This window comes from Procambarus clarkii, chromosome 39 (genome assembly GCF_040958095.1).
Source record: "Procambarus clarkii isolate CNS0578487 chromosome 39, FALCON_Pclarkii_2.0, whole genome shotgun sequence".
In the NCBI taxonomy this organism is placed as follows: Eukaryota; Metazoa; Arthropoda; class Malacostraca; order Decapoda; family Cambaridae; genus Procambarus; species Procambarus clarkii.
Window position 1 is genome coordinate 14,118,883 of NC_091188.1, and position 23,340 is coordinate 14,142,222.

At 44.5% G+C, this 23,340-nt stretch overlaps 1 protein-coding gene across 1 annotated transcript in view; it reads right to left on the reverse strand.

Moving 5' to 3' along the window:
• The window catches only part of LOC123760413 (SH3KBP1-binding protein 1), a 120,774-nt gene that overhangs the window by 60,766 nt on the left and 36,668 nt on the right, over nt 1–23,340 (reverse strand). The window contains 1 exon segment of the mRNA XM_045746097.2: nt 6,356–6,552. Within this exon segment, the coding sequence (XP_045602053.1) occupies nt 6,356–6,552 (197 nt within the window).

Sequence of the window (23,340 nt, forward strand, 5' to 3'; positions counted from 1 at the left end):
TATTACAGTTTTATAAAACTAATAAAACAAAACTAAAATATATCAATAAATTTGAAAGAAACTCAGGATATTTTAAAATTTTGTATAAAATCTATATTGTTTAATAAACCCAAAAAAGAAATTCCTGATATTTAAAACTTGTGTATAGCATATTGAAGTTGAAAACTTCATCCTAAAATGCTGAGTGTCTTAACAGAAAACAAGGAGAATTAAATTGGGGGAGGGAGTTGGGTAAATGTAACAGCCCCATAAGTGCAATTATGCACTGTTTATGACAGTAAGAAAATGTACTTATTACACTTAGTATTAAATCGTACTGTGAATTCGGAGGATGGGTTGAATATGCAGCGGTTGTGTGGTGCCCATATCTTAAGAAGCACATCAACAAACTGAAAAAGGTGCAAAGACACGCTACTAAGTGGCTCCCAGAACTGAAGGGCAAGAGCTACGAGGAGAGGTTAGAGGCATTAAATATGCCAAAACTAGAAGACAGAAGAAAAAGAGGTGATATAATCACTACATACAAAATAGTAACAGGAATTGATAAAATCGATAGGGAAGATTTCCTGAGACCTGGAACTTTAAGAACAAGAGGTCATAGATTTAAACTAGCTAAACACAGATGCCAAAGAAATATAAGAAAATTCACTTTCACAAACAGAGTGGTAGACGGTTGGAACAAGTTAGGTAAGAAGGTGGTGGAGGCCAAGACCGTCAGTAGTTTCAAAGCGTTATATGACAAAGAGTGCTGGGAAGACGGGACACCATGAGCGTAGCTCTCATCCTGTAACTACACTTAGGTAATTACACTTAGGTAATTACAAAGATGTGTGCATTGAAAGTTGAAAAGGTGACACCCTTAGTGATAACACCTGCATCAGAGGAGCTCCAGGATATTTCGCAATCTACAGGAGATTGGAAAGTATGTAAAAGGGAAAAATCGACCTTTGAGGATCACCCTAAACGGTGCCAAACAGATGGAAGAAGTACTAAGGAATGATAGAAAACTACAAAGTGATGAGGAAGGGAAAGTATGGTCATTAAGACGAGATCTTTCAAAAGAAGAGAGAGAAGCTAAAACTGAACCTCGTCGAGGCAAAACGTCTAAATGAGAGCAGGAATGAAGAAGAAATCAATTCTTTTTTCTACAAAGTGATAGGGGTAGGCAGACCAGTAAAATGGTACAAAAAGGCAAACCCAATAAAATCACTAGAGAAGAGAGTTGTGAAGAATAAGGAGAGGGGGAACATGTTCCTGAAAATTGCATACACCAACATAGATGGAGTAAGATCAAAGATACTGGAGTTAAGTGATGTAATACAGCTGCAGACACCAGACATTGTTGCACTCACATAGACAAAACTTGAAGATGATATTTTAAATGAGGTCATATTCCCAAGGGGCTACTCAGTCTGGAGACGGGACAGAAAAATTAGGAAAGGCGGTGGCGTTGATGTTCTGGTGAAAGAACACCTAAAGGTAAATTAAATAATGATTGCCAATCCACGAGACGTTGACATAATAGCACTAGAGATCTGCAATCAGGATGATAAACTAATGATCATAAATGCATATAGTCCATCACCATGCAACACATGGTCAAAGGAGGAGTTGGATAATAAACGAGAGGGTCTTATAACAATAATGAAAAAGATTATAGCGAAAGCTGATAAAGATAGATCACGACTATTGGTAGTCGCCAACTTCAACTTGAAATCCATAGACTGGGAGGCATATGAAGCTGGAACAGAGGATTTTTGGACTTGTAGATTTGTAAACCTCATGTTATCTTGAGATGATTTCGGGGCTTTTTAGTGTTCCCGCGGCCCGGTCCTCGACCAGGCCTCCACCCCCAGGAAGCAGCCAGTGACAGCTGACTAACACCCAGGTACCTATTTTACTGCTAGGTAACAGGGGCATAGGATGAAAGAAACTCTGCCCATTGTTTCTCGCCAGTGCCTGGGATCGAACCCAGGGCCACAGGATCACAAGTCCCGCGTGCTGTCCGCTCGGCCGACCGGCTCCCTTGTTGTTGTCATTCCGGCTCCGGAATGTTGGAAACATTCATGTTTCAACATGTTAATACCAACAAATCGCAGGACCAAGAGCTGGCAAAATGGGCTAGCCTTCCCTTTACTGTCCTGTCAAAAGGGCAACCCACAAAAAGCACGACATAAACCACTTTCAAACAGAGTGAACTAAGCACTAACCAGACGAAGAAGACGAGGCTAGGGGAGGTACATTCGACCCAGCTGCCGGCAACACAGAGGACCTACCTCGACCAACAATAGGAGATGCCCTGCCCCAAACAAACATGCTGGAAACTCGAGACTCCCCCTCCCTCTCCTGAAAACAGAACAAATCCGAAACAGGACGGCAACCAACAACAGTCGCTGACAAAAACTCAATGAGACACAAAGTCCTCAGGGAACAGCAAAGCTCTAAATGGCAAAGTCAAAGTGAGGGTCAGGGCACACATTCAGTCCAGAGATTGGGTCAGCACAGTTTGCCAACATGCGAGACAGGAGGTGAAAAATTAAGAGGAGGATCTTCCCGGAGGATCGGAGCATACAGCTTAAGGATGGCAGCCAACTTTGAAGCTGCAAAGACCAAAAGTCCCACAAGAGAAACCTCACCGAGCATCTCAATATCCTCTTAGAGCCAATAAGAATGAAGCTCCAGGAGATTTAAGAAATGCATGATAGAAGCCAAGAGCTCTCAGTCTGCAGCTCTCATCCTGCTAACATGAGTCAGCAGTCATCTGTTTCTATACCCACCTGTATAAAAAAAAATTAAAAAAATTAAAACAGATATGAAGGTCATCGACCACCAAAGCAGCCGACAGAAGGGTAACCTGAGCATGCAGCTGCACAAGACCCATGTTACAGAAAAGGGCAGGAGTGAAGAGGTGTGCATTGAGAGGTTCAAGGAAACCCCCTCCAGAAACACATGCAACACAATTGACATCTCCTGTCAATCATGTGGGTATGACAAAATTCTCACCAGGTCCCATGGGAAAACAAAGGCCAGATCCAGAACCATAGCATAAACCAGGTCACACAGTCATAGGTAAGCAGTCCAGCTGCTGCTCCGGGTTCTCACGTGACTTGAATCCTACCAGGGAAAAGTGCTTCTCCTGGTGCACTTGTGCTGGAGCCTTGGTTTCAGGCGCTGCTTGCTCGGTGTCTGAACCCAAGAGTTTTTCCACGGCTATGCCTCCTTCAACAGGTCGGGGCGGTGAGGTACCTCGCTGGTTCGACTTACTCTTCTGCGCTTCACGTCTGGTTTTTCTGACGTGGGTGTATCGCCACTTGTATGGTGATTAGGTGGCTTCTTTGATGGGTATCCCACCTGCGGTCTTCCTCTCAGCAACAGTGTGAAGTCTCTGGGCGGTCATTATACCATTTCCTTTTCCCTGATTGGGTATCGTTGGTGTCTGTTAGGGTTGTTTTGTCTTTTCTTTCTTGGCTTTTTTAAGACAGGCATCTCATGCCGAATACTGTCGCTTCTTATCATGCGGCACGGGGCAGAGCCGCTCCAGCTTGCATTCAGAGTTGATGTCACTTCTGCTCGGTTCCACAAGCTCTCTTTTGTGTGTTTTTTTCACATCTGGTCTGCTCATGCGCCTCAGCCATCTTGGTTTTGGAACTGGGTGCTCTCATTTTTTTTTCTCCCCTTGGTTTGTGGTGGTCCCTTTGGTTCGGGATTGTTTTATGAAAACCTTGTTTTTGTTGGCTTTGGCCTCTGGGGGTTGGGTTGGGGAGCTTCATGCTCCTCTCCGACGCCGGGCTTCTGCAGGAGTCCGTTGGTTGTGGATGCTTGGTTGGTTAGGCTGGGGATGCATCATGTCTAATGTCCGGTGGCAGCTTTACGTCTTTACCTGCAGGCCACTTGTTCTGTGGGAGTGGACATTCAGAGTTGATGTCACTTCTGCTCCATTCCGCAAGCTCTCTAGTGTGTGTTCCGCACACTCTTGGCTCTTGGGGGATCCAGTTTTCCTGTTCCAGGGCTTGTGTGTCTTAGGTTGTCTGCAGTGTCATCAAATCTAGCTAGCCCGTGGTCTACGCTCGTGCCCATGATGTCCGGAAGAATGCTTCTCTGACTGTATTCTTTGTGAATATGTCTTGGGTCGACATTTGAACGGGCGGGGGATTTGGAGGTCAAACAGGGTCCCGGCCGCCAGGTATCTCGTAAAAGTTCAGGGCCCTCTCCAGCCTTGTATTGCATTGGGGCGTCTGTCGTGGCCTGATGTTTCATCTTCGTCTTGAGACCTGCCGTGCCTCCACCTCCCGAATAAGTCCCTCTTTTACTTATCTGTCGGTAGTTAGCTTCAGGGAGCTGGCGGGGCTCCCCGCAAAAAAACAGTGTTGAATGTAATGAAACGCTATTTTCTAGGTGAGCCCCGGAGGCTTCCTCCCTCCGGTTGGTGGTTTGCTTGTTTGTTGTCTTTTTTTGGGAATTATTTTTCTTTGTTCGGACGTAGGTTGCAATTTTCAACAGCTTATGGTTTGTTTTGTTTCGCCTATCTTTCTGGGTGCCCTCCCAGGTCGATGGCAAGTATGATACATTCTAAATGTAGAGTGCTCATAGGCCACTGCTTCCTGTGCCTCTTTGAGGGGATCAAGTTCTGGCTTGTGGTCTCTGGTAGGCATAAAGAACTCCTGTGGCTGATGACCCCAAACTAATATTGCACATGTCAGTTTGGATAGCTTCAGGAAGCCAACAGGGCTCCCACAGAAAGAGGTTTGTGCTCTGCAGGAGGTACATAAGCAAATGTGCACAGACCACAAATGGCACAGCATGGAAAGTTGGAAACCACCTGATGAATCCGAGGGGGAAGCAGCAAAGAGATCCAAATCATACATAGAGTGGGTATGAAAAATGATCCCCAATATTGACAGATCATCTAGGAAGGGATGGAAAGCCATAAAGGCTCAAAATGCACACAAGGGCACTTCTCAGGCTCCCCCTCAATCCTGAAAGTCTGTCATGAAGGCTCCAGGGAAGAGCCAAAGACCTCATCCAACTCTTGAAATAGAAAGGTGTCATCCCCAGAAGAAGGCTTGAGGTAAGGGGGGGGGGGGGGCAGTTGTGAGGGTAAGTGCCCCGAAACCCAGGTGGGAATGGAAGGTTCAATTGCTTTCACCATTTATGTGGATAGGACCAAACTCAGAGAAGCTTGAGCCAAACCCTTACACATCTCCAAAACCTTGAGACATTTCAGAGCACTTCGGAGCACATGGAAAGACCAGAAGCAGGGCAAACTACACCTTCAGGAGAAGGAAGAAGAGGCATAGACTTATTCCAGGTGACAGTCACCAACACCTCTAACTTCAGGTCCCTAAACACCATGGGGGTCAACTTTAGGGCATGCAACCAAGTATAATGCAAATGCCTAACACAAGTGAATCTTGCTCACAAAGTGGCAGCTGTCGGAAGTGCCACCAAGTGGGAGGCAGAATCAGTTAAAGCTGTGAGTGAAAGCAAACCTCACAGGACTCAGAGTCCATCACAACAGGCAACATGGCAGATGCAGAAAGAATTATAATTGCCCGAAAGGATGATGATTACTCCTCAAACTCACATTCAGTGAAAGAGGGCTCGACAGGTTGATCCATATGGACCATGCCAGAGAACTGCTGATGATTTCCAAGGTAATCATTACCCATGGTAATCCTTGTTAGATTACAGTAGGCCCAACAGAACTTTGGCGGTGAGTGTGACCCTTTAGTATGTAGTAATCTCAGCAAGATAACTTCAAGGAGCCACAGGGACTCCTCCAAAAAACTAGCACTGAATGCAATGAAACTCCAGTTTATGGGTGAGCCCTGGAGGCTCCCACGGAAAACCCCAGCTTCTCTGGGATACTACAACTAAACCACGATAGACTTTTAAATGGATTTTTTGTGCTACCTGGATGCTAATTAACACTGTCACTGTAAAATTAACACTGCCACTGTTAAATTAACATTGTCACTATTAAAAGTTAACACTGTGAAATAGAATTCTTTCATTTTTTTTGCACATGACAATGCATCAAAATAATTTGCACAGTCAGGAGGTTAAGTAGAAAGTTATTTCACTAAAAATACAAGATCCAAGAGCCATTCCTTGAACATTCGACATTCAGCAGCATCTTTCCAATGTTTTGTTATGTTGGTCAAAATGCTGACCTCTGTTGTATAATAACTACATAATTATGTTGATATAGGTTATGCTTGCCAGATATATGAAACACAATACAAAGAGAAAATTTAGCACACAGAGCATCACCAATTAAAAAATAGTTAATCTTGCCCCTTTTTTGGGGTTAACAAATGAATAAATAACACAGTAAAATTGAAATCAGACTGACCAATGTCATTCCTGGTGCCTTCCTCAGAGATACCCCAGAGTCGAATATGTGAGGCATAAGATATGGCGAGCATCTTCTGCCCAGCTTCTCCACCCTGACTTGGTGGTGAGAGCTTTGCATTCAGAGCTGCCCGTTCAATAAGCTGGTCAATATACGGAGATGTGAAGGCTAGTTGCCAACCAGTGCTGTCTTTGTTCCTGAGGACCAAGTTGAGATTAGATGATGCCAGTTAGAAACAGCAATATCAAGACATTTAAGCAAGATTTACATATAATGAGACAGGGCATTATGTAATGATTGGCACTTTATTTTAATTAATTTCAATATTATATTTTTTATTTGACAGTTTGCTTCATTTTATTAACTGCAATGTTAATTTTTTAATTGCTAGTGTAATTATGTAAGTATAGTTACAGGATGACACCTACACTCATAGTATCCCATTTTCCCAGTACTATTTGTCATATAACACTATGAAACTACTGATGGCTTTAGCCTTGACCACCACCGCAGTTAACTTGTTCCAACCGTCTACCACTCTGTTTGCAAAAGAGAACATTCAAATTATTTTGTGTCCTTGGTTTAAGTCAATGATCTCTTATTTTTGAGGTTGCCGTTTTCAAAAAGAATTGTTTCTGGGGATAGCCCCATCGGCTCCCCGGAGCTTATCCAGGCTGATATGCTAATGTCAGACTTTGGCATCAGTCATGTGTATGGAGTTCAAAGGGCCTACCGGGGACCACGAGCCAAAACCTGGCCCCCTCAGAGAGGCATGGGGAGCAAAATTTGTGACGGGGCTTGTGGGTGTTGGTTGCTTCGGCTTTGTTCCTTCCTCGCCCCCTTGTCTTTCCCCTGTTGCGATTTCGTCTGGTCCCCCCCTCCCTTCCTCCCTGCATCTGGATCCTTTCCATCTGTGGGTTCAGGGTCAGGGCAGCAATTCGATGGTCTGGAGACTCGGGCGGTCTCGGGGGTTTTCCCTTCCGGGGTAGCGACGGTGGCATTCGAGCCTGTTCCTCAGCCGGGTTGTATGAGTCTGCCAGTGGGCTCCCTTCCTTAGTACTTTTCCAGCTGCCCCGGCTTTTTCTTGTGAGGCTGGGGCTTTGGGGGGATGGCTCGGCCCCGGGGCCTGCCGTGGAAGTTCCCCTGGGTTGGGGAGGGGGTGACTTCGGGGGCCTCGGGCCTCGTTGGACCCCGCCGGGGTTTTCTACCCTCAGTGCGGGGCTTGCGGTTATGGGGAGTGGGGTTTTTCCTTTCCCCTCTAAGTACGAGTTGTTGGGCGTCGGCCCCTCCCCAGGTTTGGATCCTTGTTATCAGGGTTCTGCATGACTTGGTCTTGGGTGCGACTGTGCATTTATGAGCCTTCATGATTTTGTGTTTGCTTCTGTGAAATCTCAGGGGTTTGGGAAGGTCTTCGATTCTTCCCGCATTGTTGGAACGTCTGTCGTCTTTCGGTGAGGCTTACCCCCAGTCCTCTTTGGACTTGTTGGTCCTCTTCCGTGCTTCTTCTTGGTTTTCGATGCCGTCTTGTTCTTTTGTCATTATATCTTCTCTCCGTGCTCTGTCTAGGCACTGCTAATATTTTACAATACTCCTTGTTGGCGTCCTCCCTGCTAGGCGGGGTTGTGTGGTTCGGACCTCATGCGTCCTGGGCATGCGCCATGGAAGTTTTTGTTTTGTTCTGGACAGCGTACACAAGTACTGGTGTTTCGCGTCCTTTTTTCTCTCGGGTGCTTTGCCTCTCTCGCTCCTCTCGTCTCTCCAGTCTGTGCCTCATAGATGGTGGGGGTGTTTTTTGGATCACCACTATGGGAAGGCCGCTGGGTTTTCCCTGCATATGGGTGTGGGGCACCTCATTCGCCTCTACCCTACTCTTCTCCTGCAGGTGCGGCTCTGGCCTTCTTCCTCGGGCGGTGCTCCTGGCATTTTCTCGGCTACGTTGTGTTGTGACATGTTCGTGGTTTTTGGATACGGATATTAGAACATAAGAACAAGGGTGACTGCAAAGGGCCAATTGGCCCATGCGAGGCAGCTCCTATTATGCCTATCCGGTCCCACTCATATGCATGTCCAACTCATGACTGAGTCAATCGAGGGGCCCCATCTTCGCCATGTTACAAGGTACAGTACTGTATAATGGTGGAGGTAAATGTTATGGGGTAAATGTTACACTGTTTTAGGATGTCATGATGTGACATTTTACCGCGGTTTTGATACTGAGGATGCTATGTAATTTTTTACACGTTGGGTCACAGCCCCGTTTTCGTGGTCTTATCTGGGTCACTCATTCCTTGCCCGTCTTGCAGTGCCTGGCTTAGCCCTTCCATGTACATTGGATTCTTTGGACTCGCCTAGTTGTCCTTACCTAGCTGTGCTTGTGGGGGTTAAGCTCTAGCTCTTTGGTCCCGCCTCTTGACTGTCGTTCACCTGACATAGACGTGGCTTCTGTGTTGTTAGTCCTGTCCTTTTCGTTCCCATTGCTGCCTGTCTTCCTCGTTCCTCATCTTCCTTCTATGCTCATGTCCCTCGCTGCTGGTGCTGGGGCTATTTTTCTAGTCCCTACAGCTTGTTATCCTGTATCCGCTTCAGGTCGCTTAACCTGCGGGGTAATATGTGAGGGGTAGTTGGATTGTTTTGCGCGTCGGTTACTCATCAGGGCTTGACGTCTGCAAGAAGACCTGTACATGTTGGTTTACACTTGTTTGTGTTGTGCTAACAACGTGTCATGGGATGTCTTTGTTCTGATGTTACCTCGCCACTCTCGATACACATTGTTGTGTGGTTTAGTATGTGCTTCTTGACACCTACTCTTGCCTTGCAGTTTCCTTGCAGTGTCTCCGGGGCTTAGCATCCCGCGGCCCGGTTGTCGACCAGGCCTCCTCGTTGCTGGACTGGTCCGGCCGCGTGCAGCCTGAAGTAATACTTACAGCCTGGTTGATCAGGTATCTTTGGAGGTGCTGCTCCAGTTCTCTCTTGGTCACGGAGGGGTTGACCTGTTTTGTCCTTCTTGACTGATGTTTGTGCCTGGTGGTCAGCGGTGCGCTCTGACTTCAGATCTCGTTTTAATGGTGTTTTGTCTCTTTTAGGCTGTTCCTACAAGAGTGTGTGTGTAAGACAGTTGCTTAGTGTACTGGAGCTGCATGTGCTCAGGGTTATGTTCTCTATGCGCTCTGTCTCTCTGTAAGAACAGTACTACCCTTGTGTGGTTAGGGTTACATTCCCTGGGATGTAATTCAAGTTAGGAAGCTTCCCATCAGGGGGCTTCTTAACTTGAGGTGGTCTTCACCCTTGGGGTAAGCTGGCGGTCTTGGGCTTTCCATCCTGCCCTGGGTTTGGTTTATTTTTGGCTGGTGGGTTTCAAAGGTGTCCTCCTTCTCGTGTTTCTCCTTTGGAAGCTCGGGATGCACTTGGTGCTTACCTCCTGTATGACCTGGTTTACGCCTCAGTGATGGATTCGGCTCCTTTTGAGTTTGGCTCTTCTTTCCCTTACTGGGTGCGTTCCAAGGTTCCACATTCGTCCTTGCTAGTGGACTGTTCTTTGTTTGGCTTGGGACTTGGAGTGGCTTTTATTGGTATGCTTGAGAGGAGAGAGGTGTTCTCTATGTTGCAGGTGTTGTTGTGGAAGCTCTCTTGAGTCTCTCAACGAGTGCCTCTTCACCTGTCCTTCCCCGTGACGTGGGTCATATACAGCTGCACACTCAGGTGCCCTTTCTTTCGGCTACCTTGGTGGCTGATAATCTTTGGACTCGCTCACATTTGGTCTCTGTTATGCAATTTTTTAGCCTCTTGGAGCTGCCTTTGGACTGGCTTTCGGTGGTCATGGAGACGCTTGGTGAGGGGCCTTCTGCCAGGGTCTTTGTCACGGCTGCTTCGGCGTTGTCTGCCCTGCTTCAGCTGTATGCTCCGATCCTCTGGGAGGTAGTTTTCATGTTCTTCACTACCAGTCTTGCGTGTTGGCAGGCTGTGCTGTCTCTTTCTTTGGATTCAGCTTGGGCCCTGGCTCTTCTTTTTTGCTTTTCCCTTTTTTCTTTGCTGTTTCCTGCGGTAAGTATTGTACTGTTTGTCAGCATCATCAAGTTCTATTCTGACATTTCGTGTGTCCGAGAGGAATGTTCTAGGCCTTCTCAGAATCGTTGGACCAGGGCTCAGGATGTATTATGTTGAGAAGGGCCCATGGTGTCAGTGGCTGTGTCGGCGGTGGTTGCATCAGAAACGTCTTCTTTGTCTGATTGGTGCTATGCTTGCTCTGCATGGAAGACTGCCTCTTGGGGTTCACATCGGCCCTTATTGTGGGTTGCCTCTTTAACAAGGCAATTGGGGGTGGGGGGAGGCTAGCTCTGTTTGCCCATGCTTAGTGGGCTTTTAGGGGTTGTGTACTGTGGCCTCAGGTGGCGTTGGGCGGCCCTTTCTCCTTTGGGTGGTTCAGATCTGGTGGGGCAGGCCTCTTCTCCTTCCATCCGTCGGGTCATCTTGGAGTGGTTTGTTTGGATGTGGTCGAACCGGCCTCGTCTTTTTGGTTGGTTTTTGGTCCTTGTCCATCTCAAAACAGGAATGTGCAGATCTCTGGTTTATTCTGGACTTGTTTCACTTGTCTCTGTTGATTCCTTGCCCCTCCTTTCAAATGACCACATTGTCCCAGGTCAGGCTTGTCCTCAAGCCGGGCTCTTAGATGATTTTCCTGGACCTCTGGGACACTTTTTGGCGCATTCCCATACATCCGAGGTTCAGGGATTGGTTAGGTTTCTTGGTGGGGCAAAGCGCTCACCGCTTTTGAGCTCTTATGTTTGGGCTGAATATGGCACCTCACATTTTTGCGCACCTGACTCAGGTCATTGGCCCGTCTTTGTCTGGTAGAGCTTTGGGTCTTAGCCTACCTTGATGACTGGCTGGTGTGAGCTCCCAGCCAGTCGTCCCTGTGAATCAACAATTGATGATAACTATGTCTCTTGACGATTATGCCTAAGGGTTAAGTGGACCAGACTGATACTGGTCACCATTAGGCACTCATAAATCATTAAAGCCTAGAATACAACTGAAAGTTTGACAGGGTGCATGAGCAGTTCTGAGAGAAATCATGAGGGGGGGGCCCCTCCCAGAAAATCATGATTTATATGTAAGGCTGAATACAGTATAGCTGAAATTATATTTGTTTTATAAATGCAGAAGTTATAGATAATACAACTATACTCTGTACATTATATACAGCATTAGTTATATCTACTCACCAGCGGTTGACAGCACTTTACCGAAAGCATGTAATAAAAATTTAATATAAGTATGATATATATAAGAAATTTATTAATTAAATTATTTACTTTGCCATAAGCACATAGAATTGTAAGAAGACACATAGATACAGTATAATATGATGATGTTCTTATACATCATGTGTGTGTGTGTTATTATTTAAATACGTAAGTGTATTTACCTAAGTGTAGTTACAGGATAAGAGCTACGCTCATGGTGTCCCGTCTTCCCAGTACTCTTTGTCTTATAATGCTTTGAAACTACAGTACTGACAGTTTTGGCCTCCACCACCTTCTCACTTAACTTGTTCCGCCTACCATTCTGTTTCCAATGAAAACTTTCTAATAATTTTTCGTCACCATTGTTTCCTTAGCTTCAATCCGTGTCCTCTTGTTCTTGAGGTTGCTGGTTTCACAAGTTCCTCTTTGTCAATTTGGTCGATTCCTGTTATTATTTTCTAATATCACCTCTTTTTCTTCTATCTTCTAGTTTTGGCATATTTAATGTCTCTAGCCCCTCCTTGTAACTCTAGTTTTTCAGTTCCAGAAACCATTTTTTTCTCATCTTCAGCTTGTTTACCCTCATCTTCATTTGTTTGTGCCCATAGTGTGCATAGTATATGAGCTTCATCTCCTGGTAAGTGAAGTTTTGTTTGTGCTAGGATTCATAACTATTGTGTTGGTGTGGCATCACCCAAAACACTAGGTGTACTTGTATGAAGTGATGGTGCAGACTTTGTTCTACAAATCTTTACATTTGATAAAACAGATGTTGGGGGTTACAGACCTTTTCCCATATATTGGTGAGGACACGAGGGAAAAAAATCAGCATTGAATGCAATGAAACGCCATTTTCTGGGTGAGCCCTGGAGGCTCCCTGGAGCTTATCGGGCTAATGTATGTTATATTAGACCGGGACATTAGCTAAGGAGTTCAGACCTACCAGGGATCAATGACAGAACCTGGCCCCTTCAGAAAGGTTTCAGGGAGCAATGGCCCAGGAAAACCCCCTTGTGATTGGGGGTTTTCCTTATCTGCCATCGACCGGAGTTTGCACCCAGAAAGGTAGGCATAACAAAACAAACCCCACATGATAAAAAACTAATAGAAAAAAATGAACAGAGAGGTAGAAACTCCCTACAAGCCCAAGGAAACAAGCAAACAAGCAAACATCACACTTTACTGCCGCGCCGATCATCTGCGCAGTCCTCCCCACCCCGAGAAGGGGAAGGGGAGGGGGAGCCCCGGACCTACTGCGCCGGCTGCCAAGCACCAGTTCGGAAGCTAAGCTTCAACCAATGCAAAAAAAAAATGCCGACCGGTGGGAGGGAGGGTTGCCAGGGAGCCTCTGGGGCTCACCCAGAAAATGGTGTTTCATTACATTCAATGCTGTTTTTTTGTTGGGAGCCCCTACAGCTCCCTGGAGCTTCATACCCAAAGAGAAGGAAAAGAAAGGGCTGACCCAGGAGGTGGCCGCCACAAACTCCGCAACGCGAAGCCGAGACAACAGGCTGCAACCTGCGACCCAAGGCAACAAGAACGCACAGGAGCAGACGAGCATAAAGAATGGGCGGCCAAGAACCTGTGTGACCCTCAAATCCCTGAGCCCAAAATGAGCCCTAGACATCACCAACACAGCAGCAAAAGCTGCAAACATCTGAACAGCACGGGCGCAAGGACAGACTGCAGGCTGGAAGACTTAAAAACTCTGGGGACGACCTGGGAGACCCGAGCCCTGAAACAGGGAACGAGGGGAACCGGATCAACCCAAACTGCATCCCCAGACACGGTACGCAGGTAACGGCAAAAAAGCACAACTGGACAACACAGGACGAACCCCCGGCCGAACCAATCTAGCATCAATAACCCAAGAACCCCTCCAGAAAGCAGCCGTCTCGACCGTCGCCAGAAGGACGGAGAAAGGCTGCAAACGTACAAACCTACCACCAGTACCAAAGAGCAGAAACCTGAACCGAAGGGTCTACCACAAACTGAGAAGAGAAGAAGGAACCCTGATCAAGGACCAGGACGGATCAGGCGACGCATGAGCAGGCCGGAGGTGAAACAAAACACAAGAAAGCATAAGAAACGGGGCAGATGTGACGTCTATCCCGAATGCAAGCCGGAGCGGCTCTGCCAGCGCCGCACAAAACGAGGCGACAGTAAGAAACACCAAATAACTGTAGTCCTGAAAATCCAAGAAAGGACAAGACAACCTGATGCGAAAGAGAAGACAACCTACGAAGAGCAAGAAAAAACCAGTGTTGAATGTAATGAAACGCCATTTTCTGGGTGAGTCCCGGAGGCTCCCTGGAGCTATCCAGGCTGAATGGATATGTATAACTTTCTGGCATCAGTCAAAGTGCTAGGAGTTCTTGCCTACCGGGGACCACGAGCCAGAACCTGGCCCCCTCAGAGAGGCACGAGGAGCAATGGCCTATAGAAACCTCTTTGTGATTGGAAGCATTCTATGTCTGCCATCGACTGGGACAGGCACCCAGAAAGGTAGGTGCCCCAAAACAAACCCCTATTCTGGTGAAATTATTGCTACCGAAAGCCGAACGAGTGGACAAAACTCCCCAAACAAAATTATCGAACTAGCATGACGTCATCACATCGCTGCGCCACCGTCTGCGCAACCCCCCCTCCCCGAGAGGGGAAAGGGGGAGCCCCAGACCCTCCACGCCGGCGATCCAACTGGATCTTGGCTGATGGTATTACTGGCTGGTCGAGTGCCTCTGGCTCCAGTTTTTGTTTCAGTTCTGTGCCTTGTGGTGTGGACTGTCTCTACCGGTGGGGTGTGAGCCAGGAGTAAGATTCCACGGTACTCGGGCTGCATGTGCCTAGGGTTATCTTCCCTAGGTGCCCTGTAAGTACTGCCCTTGGGGCTTGGGGCCACCTTCCACAAGTCACCTTGGGTTCTGCCTCCGCTGTGTCCTTTACTGCTCGGTACTGGGCCACCCTTGGAGTTGGCTGGGGTTTTGCTGCCCTGGTTTGTCTCTGGGTAGGTGGTAGTTTTCGTCACTGGTAGGGGCACGGGGTACTGCACAGCTAGTTTTCACCATTAACAGCGGCCGGCTCTGTTCCGCCTGGGTACGTTGTCCTCTTGCGGGGTTTTTCTTTTGTTTTTGTTTTTGCCTGGTGGGGGGTCTGCCTTTACTATGGTCCCCCTTTCCTGTTCTAGGTGAATTTCTTTTGAATTCTTCTGTTGGCAGTACTCCCCGCTTGGCCCCTGTGAGTGGACACGTCCCAGGGGTTCAGCTTTAGCAGTTTGTTGGTAGATTTGGGCGCCTGAAAACTCACCCCAGAAGTGACTCGAACCCATTCTGCCAGGAATTTTGTGTTCCTCATGTGTGCCCCAAAGAATGAGGTGATTTGATAAAATGCTATGCCCAAGATTACCATCCGAGTGCCGGCGGGGAAGTGGTTCAAATAGCTTCGGCTATCACTTCCTTTTGTCCGGTCGTAATGGTCAAGTGGATTAAGGCGTCCTGTACATACCAGTTGCGTTGCTCCTGGCAGAATGGGTTCGAGTCACTTCTGGGGTGTGAGTTTTCAGTTGTATATAGTCCTGGGGACCATTCAGGCTAATTCGCATATATATATATATATATATATATATATTATTAAATATGACCGAAAAAGTAAGATTAATAATTCTAACACGAATTTTCTCAATCTTTCGTACATTATGCTTCACTGTTGGAGGTAAATCAAAAATCACTTCTCCAAAATTCATTTTTATTTCTAGTCTGACGCGACACGGGCGCGTTTCGTAAAACTTATTACATTTTCAAAGACTTCACAAATACACAACTGATTAGAACTTGCGTTTCCCTGATTTTATATCTACATTTGAGTGAGGTGGGAAGGGTGATGTGGCATTACATTTGAGTGAGGTGGGAAGGATGATGTGGCATTAACACAAGACAGAACACTAGAGGATATTAATAGGGTATTAAAAGTATCAACACAAGACAGAACAGAAACAATGGGTATTGAATAGAAGTGTTTGTAGAAAGCCTATTGGTCCATATTTCTTGATGCTTCTATATTGGAGCGGAGTCTTGAGGTGGGTAGAATATAGTTGTGCAATAATTGGCTGTTGATTGCTGGTGTTGACTTCTTGATGTGTAGTGCCTCGCAAACGTCAAGCCGCCTGCTATCGCTGTATCTATCGATGATTTCTGTGTTGTTTACTAGGATTTCTCTGGCGATGGTTTGGTTATGGGAAGAGATTATATGTTCCTTAATGGAGCCCTGTTGTTTATGCATCGTTAAACGCCTAGAAAGAGATGTTGTTGTCTTGCCTATATACTGGGTTTTTTGGAGCTTACAGTCCCCAAGTGGGCATTTGAAGGCATAGACGACGTTAGTCTCTTTTAAAGCGTTCTGTTTCGTGTCTGGAGAGTTTCTCATGAGTAGGCTGGCCGTTTTTCTGGTTTTATAGTAAATCGTCAGTTGTATCCTCTGATTTTTGTCTGTAGGGATAACGTTTCTATTAACAATATCTTTCAGGACCCTTTCCTCTGTTTTATGAGCTGTGGAAAAGAAGTTCCTGTAAAATAGTCTAATAGGGGGTATAGGTGTTGTGTTAGTTGTCTCTTCGGAGGTTGCATGGCTTTTCACTTTCCTTCTTATGATGTCTTCGATGAAACCATTGGAGAAGCCGTTATTGACTAGAACCTGCCTTACCCTACAGAGTTCTTCGTCGACTTGCTTCCATTCTGAGCTGTGGCTGAGAGCACGGTCGACGTATGCGTTAACAACACTCCTCTTGTACCTGTCAGGGCAGTCGCTGCTGGCATTTAGGCACATTCCTATGTTTGTTTCCTTTGTGTAGACTGCAGTGTGGAAACCTCCGCCCTTTTCCATGACTGTTACATCTAGAAAAGGCAGCTTCCCATCCTTTTCCGTCTCGTAAGTGAAACGCAGCACGGAACTCTGCTCAAATGCCTCCTTCAGCTCCTGCAGATGTCTGACATCAGGTACCTGTGTAAAAATGTCGTCAACATACCTGCAGTATATGGCCGGTTTCAAGTTCATGTCGACTAAGACTTTTTGCTCGATGGTACCCATGTAGAAGTTTGCAAACAGGACACCTAGGGGAGAACCCATGGCGACCCCATCTACTTGCTTATACATGTGCCCATCCGGGCTCAAGAAGGGTGCCTCTTTAGTACAAGCTTGGAGTAGTTTCCTCAGAATACTTTCTGGCATGTCAAGAGGAGTACAGGCTGGATCACGATACACTCTGTCGGCTATCATTCCGATTGTCTCGTCCACAGGTACGTTGGTAAACAGCGATTCTACGTCCAACGAGGCTCTTATCCCTGTGGCCCGTGCGCCCCGCAGTAAGTCCACAAATTCCTTTGGAGACTTCAGGCTGAAGGCGCAAGGAACATAAGGAGTCAGCAGGCCGTTGAGTCGCTTCGCCAATCTGTACGTGGGTGTGGGTATCTGGCTAATGATTGGCCGAAGTGGGTTTCCAGGTTTGTGCGTCTTGACATTTCCATACGCATATCCAGGTTTATATTCCCCAATGATCTTTGGCAGGTGGAGTCCGGATTTCTTGGCGTTCACAGTTTCGATCAGTTTGTTGACCTTTGCTTTTAATTCGGCTGTAGTGTCCTTCGTTACCCTTTGGAACTTAGTTTGGTCAGAGAGTATGATGTTCATTTTCGCCAGATATTCGTCTTTTTTAAGAATGACATATATTGGCGACTTGTCACCTCTCCTGACAACTATCTCCTTGTTCTCACGAAGGCTTTTAGCTGCCGCTCTAAGCTCGGGGGACAGTATGGTGCTTCTGTAGTTGCCTCGATTCTTTCCTCCTTCTGCAATAAGTTCTGCTTGTAAGGTATCTTTGGTAGTGACCTTCTTTTGTGTCTCGAGGTCGAATATGTCGTCCAACAGAATTTCCAACTCCACTTTCCGGGCCATTTCACTCGGTCTGGACATAACATGACAGTTTATGCCCAGATTTAGGAGAGTGACTTGGTCCTCAGTGAGGTTAATTCCTGCAAGGTTCAGGAAGCCATCTCTTGGTCGTGGAATTGCCATAGGTCCTCCATATAATGTTGTTAGTTTCTTGATAATCCTTGTTTCAGTGCTGAGGTGATGTTGGTCTGTGAGGATGTCGAGGTGTTGTTCAATGCGGGTACGGATACTATCGTCGATGTTGCTATTTCTCCACTCGTTTGTAGCATGAAGTAGTTGCGTTTTGTTGTCTTTGATTTCATTCTCTGCCTTGTATATCTGATCACGAATCAGATCCTGGCGATATTTTATCGTGAAGGCTTGATTCCTTGCTGCTGGGTCGTGCACTTTAACATTAGTATATTTTGGTAGCAGTCTTTCCTGTAGACATATATTATTAAATATGACCGAAAAAGTAAGATTAATAATTCTAACACGAATTTTCTCAATCTTTCGTACATTATGCTTCACTGTTGGAGGTAAATAAAAAATCACTTCTCCAAAATTCATTTTTATTTCTAGTCTGACGCGACACGGGCGCGTTTCGTAAAACTTATTACATTTTCAAAGACTTCACAAATACACAACTGATTAGAACTTGCGTTTCCCTGATTTTATATCTACATTTGAGTGAGGTTTATATCTACTCAAATGTAGATATAAAATCAGGGAAACGCAAGTTCTAATCAGTTGTGTATTTGTGAAGTCTTTGAAAATGTAATAAGTTTTACGAAACGCGCCCGTGTCGCGTCAGACTAGAAATAAAAATGAATTTTGGAGAAGTGATTTTTGATTTACCTCCAACAGTGAAGCATAATGTACGAAAGATTGAGAAAATTCGTGTTAGAATTATTAATCTTACTTTTTCGGTCATATTTAATAATATATGTCTACAGGAAAGACTGCTACCAAAATATACTAATGTTAAAGTGCACGACCCAGCAGCAAGGAATCAAGCCTTCACGATAAAATATCGCCAGGATCTGATTCGTGATCAGATATACAAGGCAGAGAATGAAATCAAAGACAACAAAACGCAACTACTTCATGCTACAAACGAGTGGAGAAATAGCAACATCGACGATAGTATCCGTACCCGCATTGAACAACACCTCGACATCCTCACAGACCAACATCACCTCAGCACTGAAACAAGGATTATCAAGAAACTAACAACATTATATGGAGGACCTATGGCAATTCCACGACCAAGAGATGGCTTCCTGAACCTTGCAGGAATTAACCTCACTGAGGACCAAGTCACTCTCCTAAATCTGGGCATAAACTGTCATGTTATGTCCAGACCGAGTGAAATGGCCCGGAAAGTGGAGTTGGAAATTCTGTTGGACGACATATTCGACCTCGAGACACAAAAGAAGGTCACTACCAAAGATACCTTACAAGCAGAACTTATTGCAGAAGGAGGAAAGAATCGAGGCAACTACAGAAGCACCATACTGTCCCCCGAGCTTAGAGCGGCAGCTAAAAGCCTTCGTGAGAACAAGGAGATAGTTGTCAGGAGAGGTGACAAGTCGCCAATATATGTCATTCTTAAAAAAGACGAATATCTGGCGAAAATGAACATCATACTCTCTGACCAAACTAAGTTCCAAAGGGTAACGAAGGACACTACAGCCGAATTAAAAGCAAAGGTCAACAAACTGATCGAAACTGTGAACGCCAAGAAATCCGGACTCCACCTGCCAAAGATCATTGGGGAATATAAACCTGGATATGCGTATGGAAATGTCAAGACGCACAAACCTGGAAACCCACTTCGGCCAATCATTAGCCAGATACCCACACCCACGTACAGATTGGCGAAGCGACTCAACGGCCTGCTGACTCCTTATGTTCCTTGCGCCTTCAGCCTGAAGTCTCCAAAGGAATTTGTGGACTTACTGCGGGGCGCACGGGCCACAGGGATAAGAGCCTCGTTGGACGTAGAATCGCTGTTTACCAACGTACCTGTGGACGAGACAATCGGAATGATAGCCGACAGAGTGTATCGTGATCCAGCCTGTACTCCTCTTGACATGCCAGAAAGTATTCTGTGGAAACTACTCCAAGCTTGTACTAAAGAGGCACCCTTCTTGAGCCCGGATGGGCACATGTATAAGCAAGTAGATGGGGTCGCCATGGGTTCTCCCCTAGGTGTCCTGTTTGCAAACTTCTACATGGGTACCATCGAGCAAAAAGTCTTAGTCGACATGAACTTGAAACCGGCCATATACTGCAGGTATGTTGACGACATTTTTACACAGGTACCTGATGTCAGACATCTGCAGGAGCTGAAGGAGGCATTTGAGCAGAGTTCCGTGCTGCGTTTCACTTACGAGACGGAAAAGGATGGGAAGCTGCCTTTTCTAGATGTAACAGTCATGGAAAAGGGCGGAGGTTTCCACACTGCAGTCTACACAAAGGAAACAAACATAGGAATGTGCCTAAATGCCAACAGCGACTGCCCTGACAGGTACAAGAGGAGAGTTGTTAACGCATACGTCGACCGTGCTCTCAGCCACAGCTCAGAATGGAAGCAAGTCGACGAAGAACTCTGTAGGGTAAGGCAGGTTCTAGTCAATAACGGCTTCTCCAATGGTTTCATCGAAGACATCATAAGAAGGAAAGTGAAAAGCCATGCAACCTCCGAAGAGACAACTAACACAACACCTATACCCCCTATTAGACTATTTTACAGGAACTTCTTTTCCACAGCTCATAAAACAGAGGAAAGGGTCCTGAAAGATATTGTTAATAGAAACGTTATCCCTACAGACAAAAATCAGAGGATACAACTGACGATTTACTATAAAACCAGAAAAACGGCCAGCCTACTCATGAGAAACTCTCCAGACACGAAACAGAACGCTTTAAAAGAGACTAACGTCGTCTATGCCTTCAAATGCCCACTTGGGGACTGTAAGCTCCAAAAAACCCAGTATATAGGCAAGACAACAACATCTCTTTCTAGGCGTTTAACGATGCATAAACAACAGGGCTCCATTAAGGAACATATAATCTCTTCCCATAACCAAACCATCGCCAGAGAAATCCTAGTAAACAACACAGAAATCATCGATAGATACAGCGATAGCAGGCGGCTTGACGTTTGCGAGGCACTACACATCAAGAAGTCAACACCAGCAATCAACAGCCAATTATTGCACAACTATATTCTACCCACCTCAAGACTCCGCTCCAATATAGAAGCATCAAGAAATATGGACCAATAGACTTTCTACAAACACTTCTATTCAATACCCATTGTTTCTGTTCTGTCTTGTGTTGATACTTTTAATACCCTATTAATATCCTCTAGTGTTCTGTCTTGTGTTAATGCCACATCATCCTTCCCACCTCACTCAAATGTAATGCCACATCACCCTTCCCACCTCACTCAAATGTAGATATAAAATCAGGGAAACGCAAGTTCTAATCAGTTGTGTATTTGTGAAGTCTTTGAAAATGTAATAAGTTTTACGAAACGCGCCCGTGTCGCGTCAGACTAGAAATAAAAATGAATTTTGGAGAAGTGATTTTTGATTTACCTCCAACAGTGAAGCATAATGTACGAAAGATTGAGAAAATTCGTGTTAGAATTATTAATCTTACTTTTTCGGTCATATTTAATAATATATGTCTACAGGAAAGACTGCTACCAAAATATACTAATATATATATATATATATATATATATATATATATATATGTCGTACCTAATAGCCAGAACGCAATTCTCAGCCTACTATGCAAGGCCCGATTTGACTAATAAGCCAAGTTTTCCTGAATTAATATATTTTCTCTAATTTTTTTCTTATGAAATGATAAAGCTACCCATTTCATTATGTATGAGGTAAATTTTTTTTATTGGAGTTAAAATTAACGTAGATATATGACCGAACCTAACCAACCCTACCTAACCTAACCTAACCTATCTTTATAGGTTAGGTTTGGTTAGGTAGCCGAAAAAGTTAGGTTAGGTTAGGTTAGGTAGGTTAGGTAGTCGAAAACCAATTAATTCATGAAAACTTGGCTTATTAGGCAAATTGGGCCTTGCATAGTAGGCTGAGAAGTGCGTTCTGGCTACTAGGTACGACATATATATATATATATATATATATATATATATATATATATATATATATATATATATATATATATATACATATATATATATATATATATATATATATATATATATATATATATATATATATATATATATATATATATATATGTTTCATTGAATATGACCGCATATTCTGTATTTATTATTTTCTGGTTTAGGGCTTCTATCCCTCTAACTATTTTCTTAGCATCAGGGCTTAATTGAAATAGGAGTTCTCCAAAACTCATTTTCGTACTTTAAGGTGAAGAAAAGAAGTGATTTACTATAGAGTGTATTACACTTATTTGTATAATTTGCACGACGTTTCGAACCTCCATGGTTCATTCTCAAGTGAACAGATCTTACAATACTAGTTGATTTTATACCCGCATTAGGTAAGGTGATAATACAATGAAGGTGAAAACATGGGGGGATACATAAGGGATAAACATAGGGGCTGCAGAAGGCTTATTGGCCCATACGAGGCATCTCCTATCTAAACACAAAGATTAATCCAGTGTAATTGGCCTGTTATGTTGGACATTGTCTTCTGTGTTGGCATCGATATGTTCTTGTCTTGTCCTTACTGTCTGTATAAAATCAACTAGTATTGTAAGATCTGTTCACTTGAGAATGAACCATGGAGGTTCGAAACGTCGTGCAAATTATACAAATAAGTGTAATACACTCTATAGTAAATCACTTCTTTTCTTCACCTTAAAGTACGAAAATGAGTTTTGGAGAACTCCTATTTCAATTAAGCCCTGATGCTAAGAAAATAGTTAGAGGGATAGAAGCCCTAAACCAGAAAATAATAAATACAGAATATGCGGTCATATTCAATGAAACATGTTTGAAAGAAAACCTGCTGCCAGTATACACCAATATATATATATATATATATATATATATATATATATATATATATATATATGTCGTACCTAGTAGCCAGAACTCACTTCTCAGCCTACTATTCATGGCCCGATTTGCCTAATAAGCCAAGTTTTCCTGAATTAATATATTTACTATAATTTTTTTCTTATGAATGATAAAGCAACCCTTTTCTCTATGTATGAGGTCAATTTTTTTTTATTGGAGTTAAAATTAACGTAGATATATGACCGAACCTAACCAACCCTACCTAACCTAACCTAACCTATCTCTTTAGGTTAGGTTAGGTTAGGTAGCCAGAAAAGTTAGGTTAGGTTAGGTTAGGTTAGGTAGGTTAGGTACTCGAAAAACAATTAATTCATGAAAACTTGGCTTATTAGGCAAATCGTGCCTTGAATAGTAGGCTGATAAGTACGTTCTGGCTACTAGGTACGACATATATATATATATATATATATATATATATATATATATATATATGTCGTACCTAGTAGCCAGAACGCACTTCTCAGCCTACTATGCAAGGCCCGATTTGCCTAATAAGCCAAGTTTTCCTGAATTAATAAATTTTCTCGAATTTTTTTCTTATGAAATGATAAAGCTACCCATTTCATTATGTATGAGGTCAATTTTTTTTATTGGAGTTAAAATTAACGTAGATATATGACCGAACCTAACCAACCCTACCTAACCTAACCTAACCTGTCTTTATAGGTTAGGTTAGGTTATGTAGCCGAAAAAGTTAGGTTAGGTTAGGATAGGTA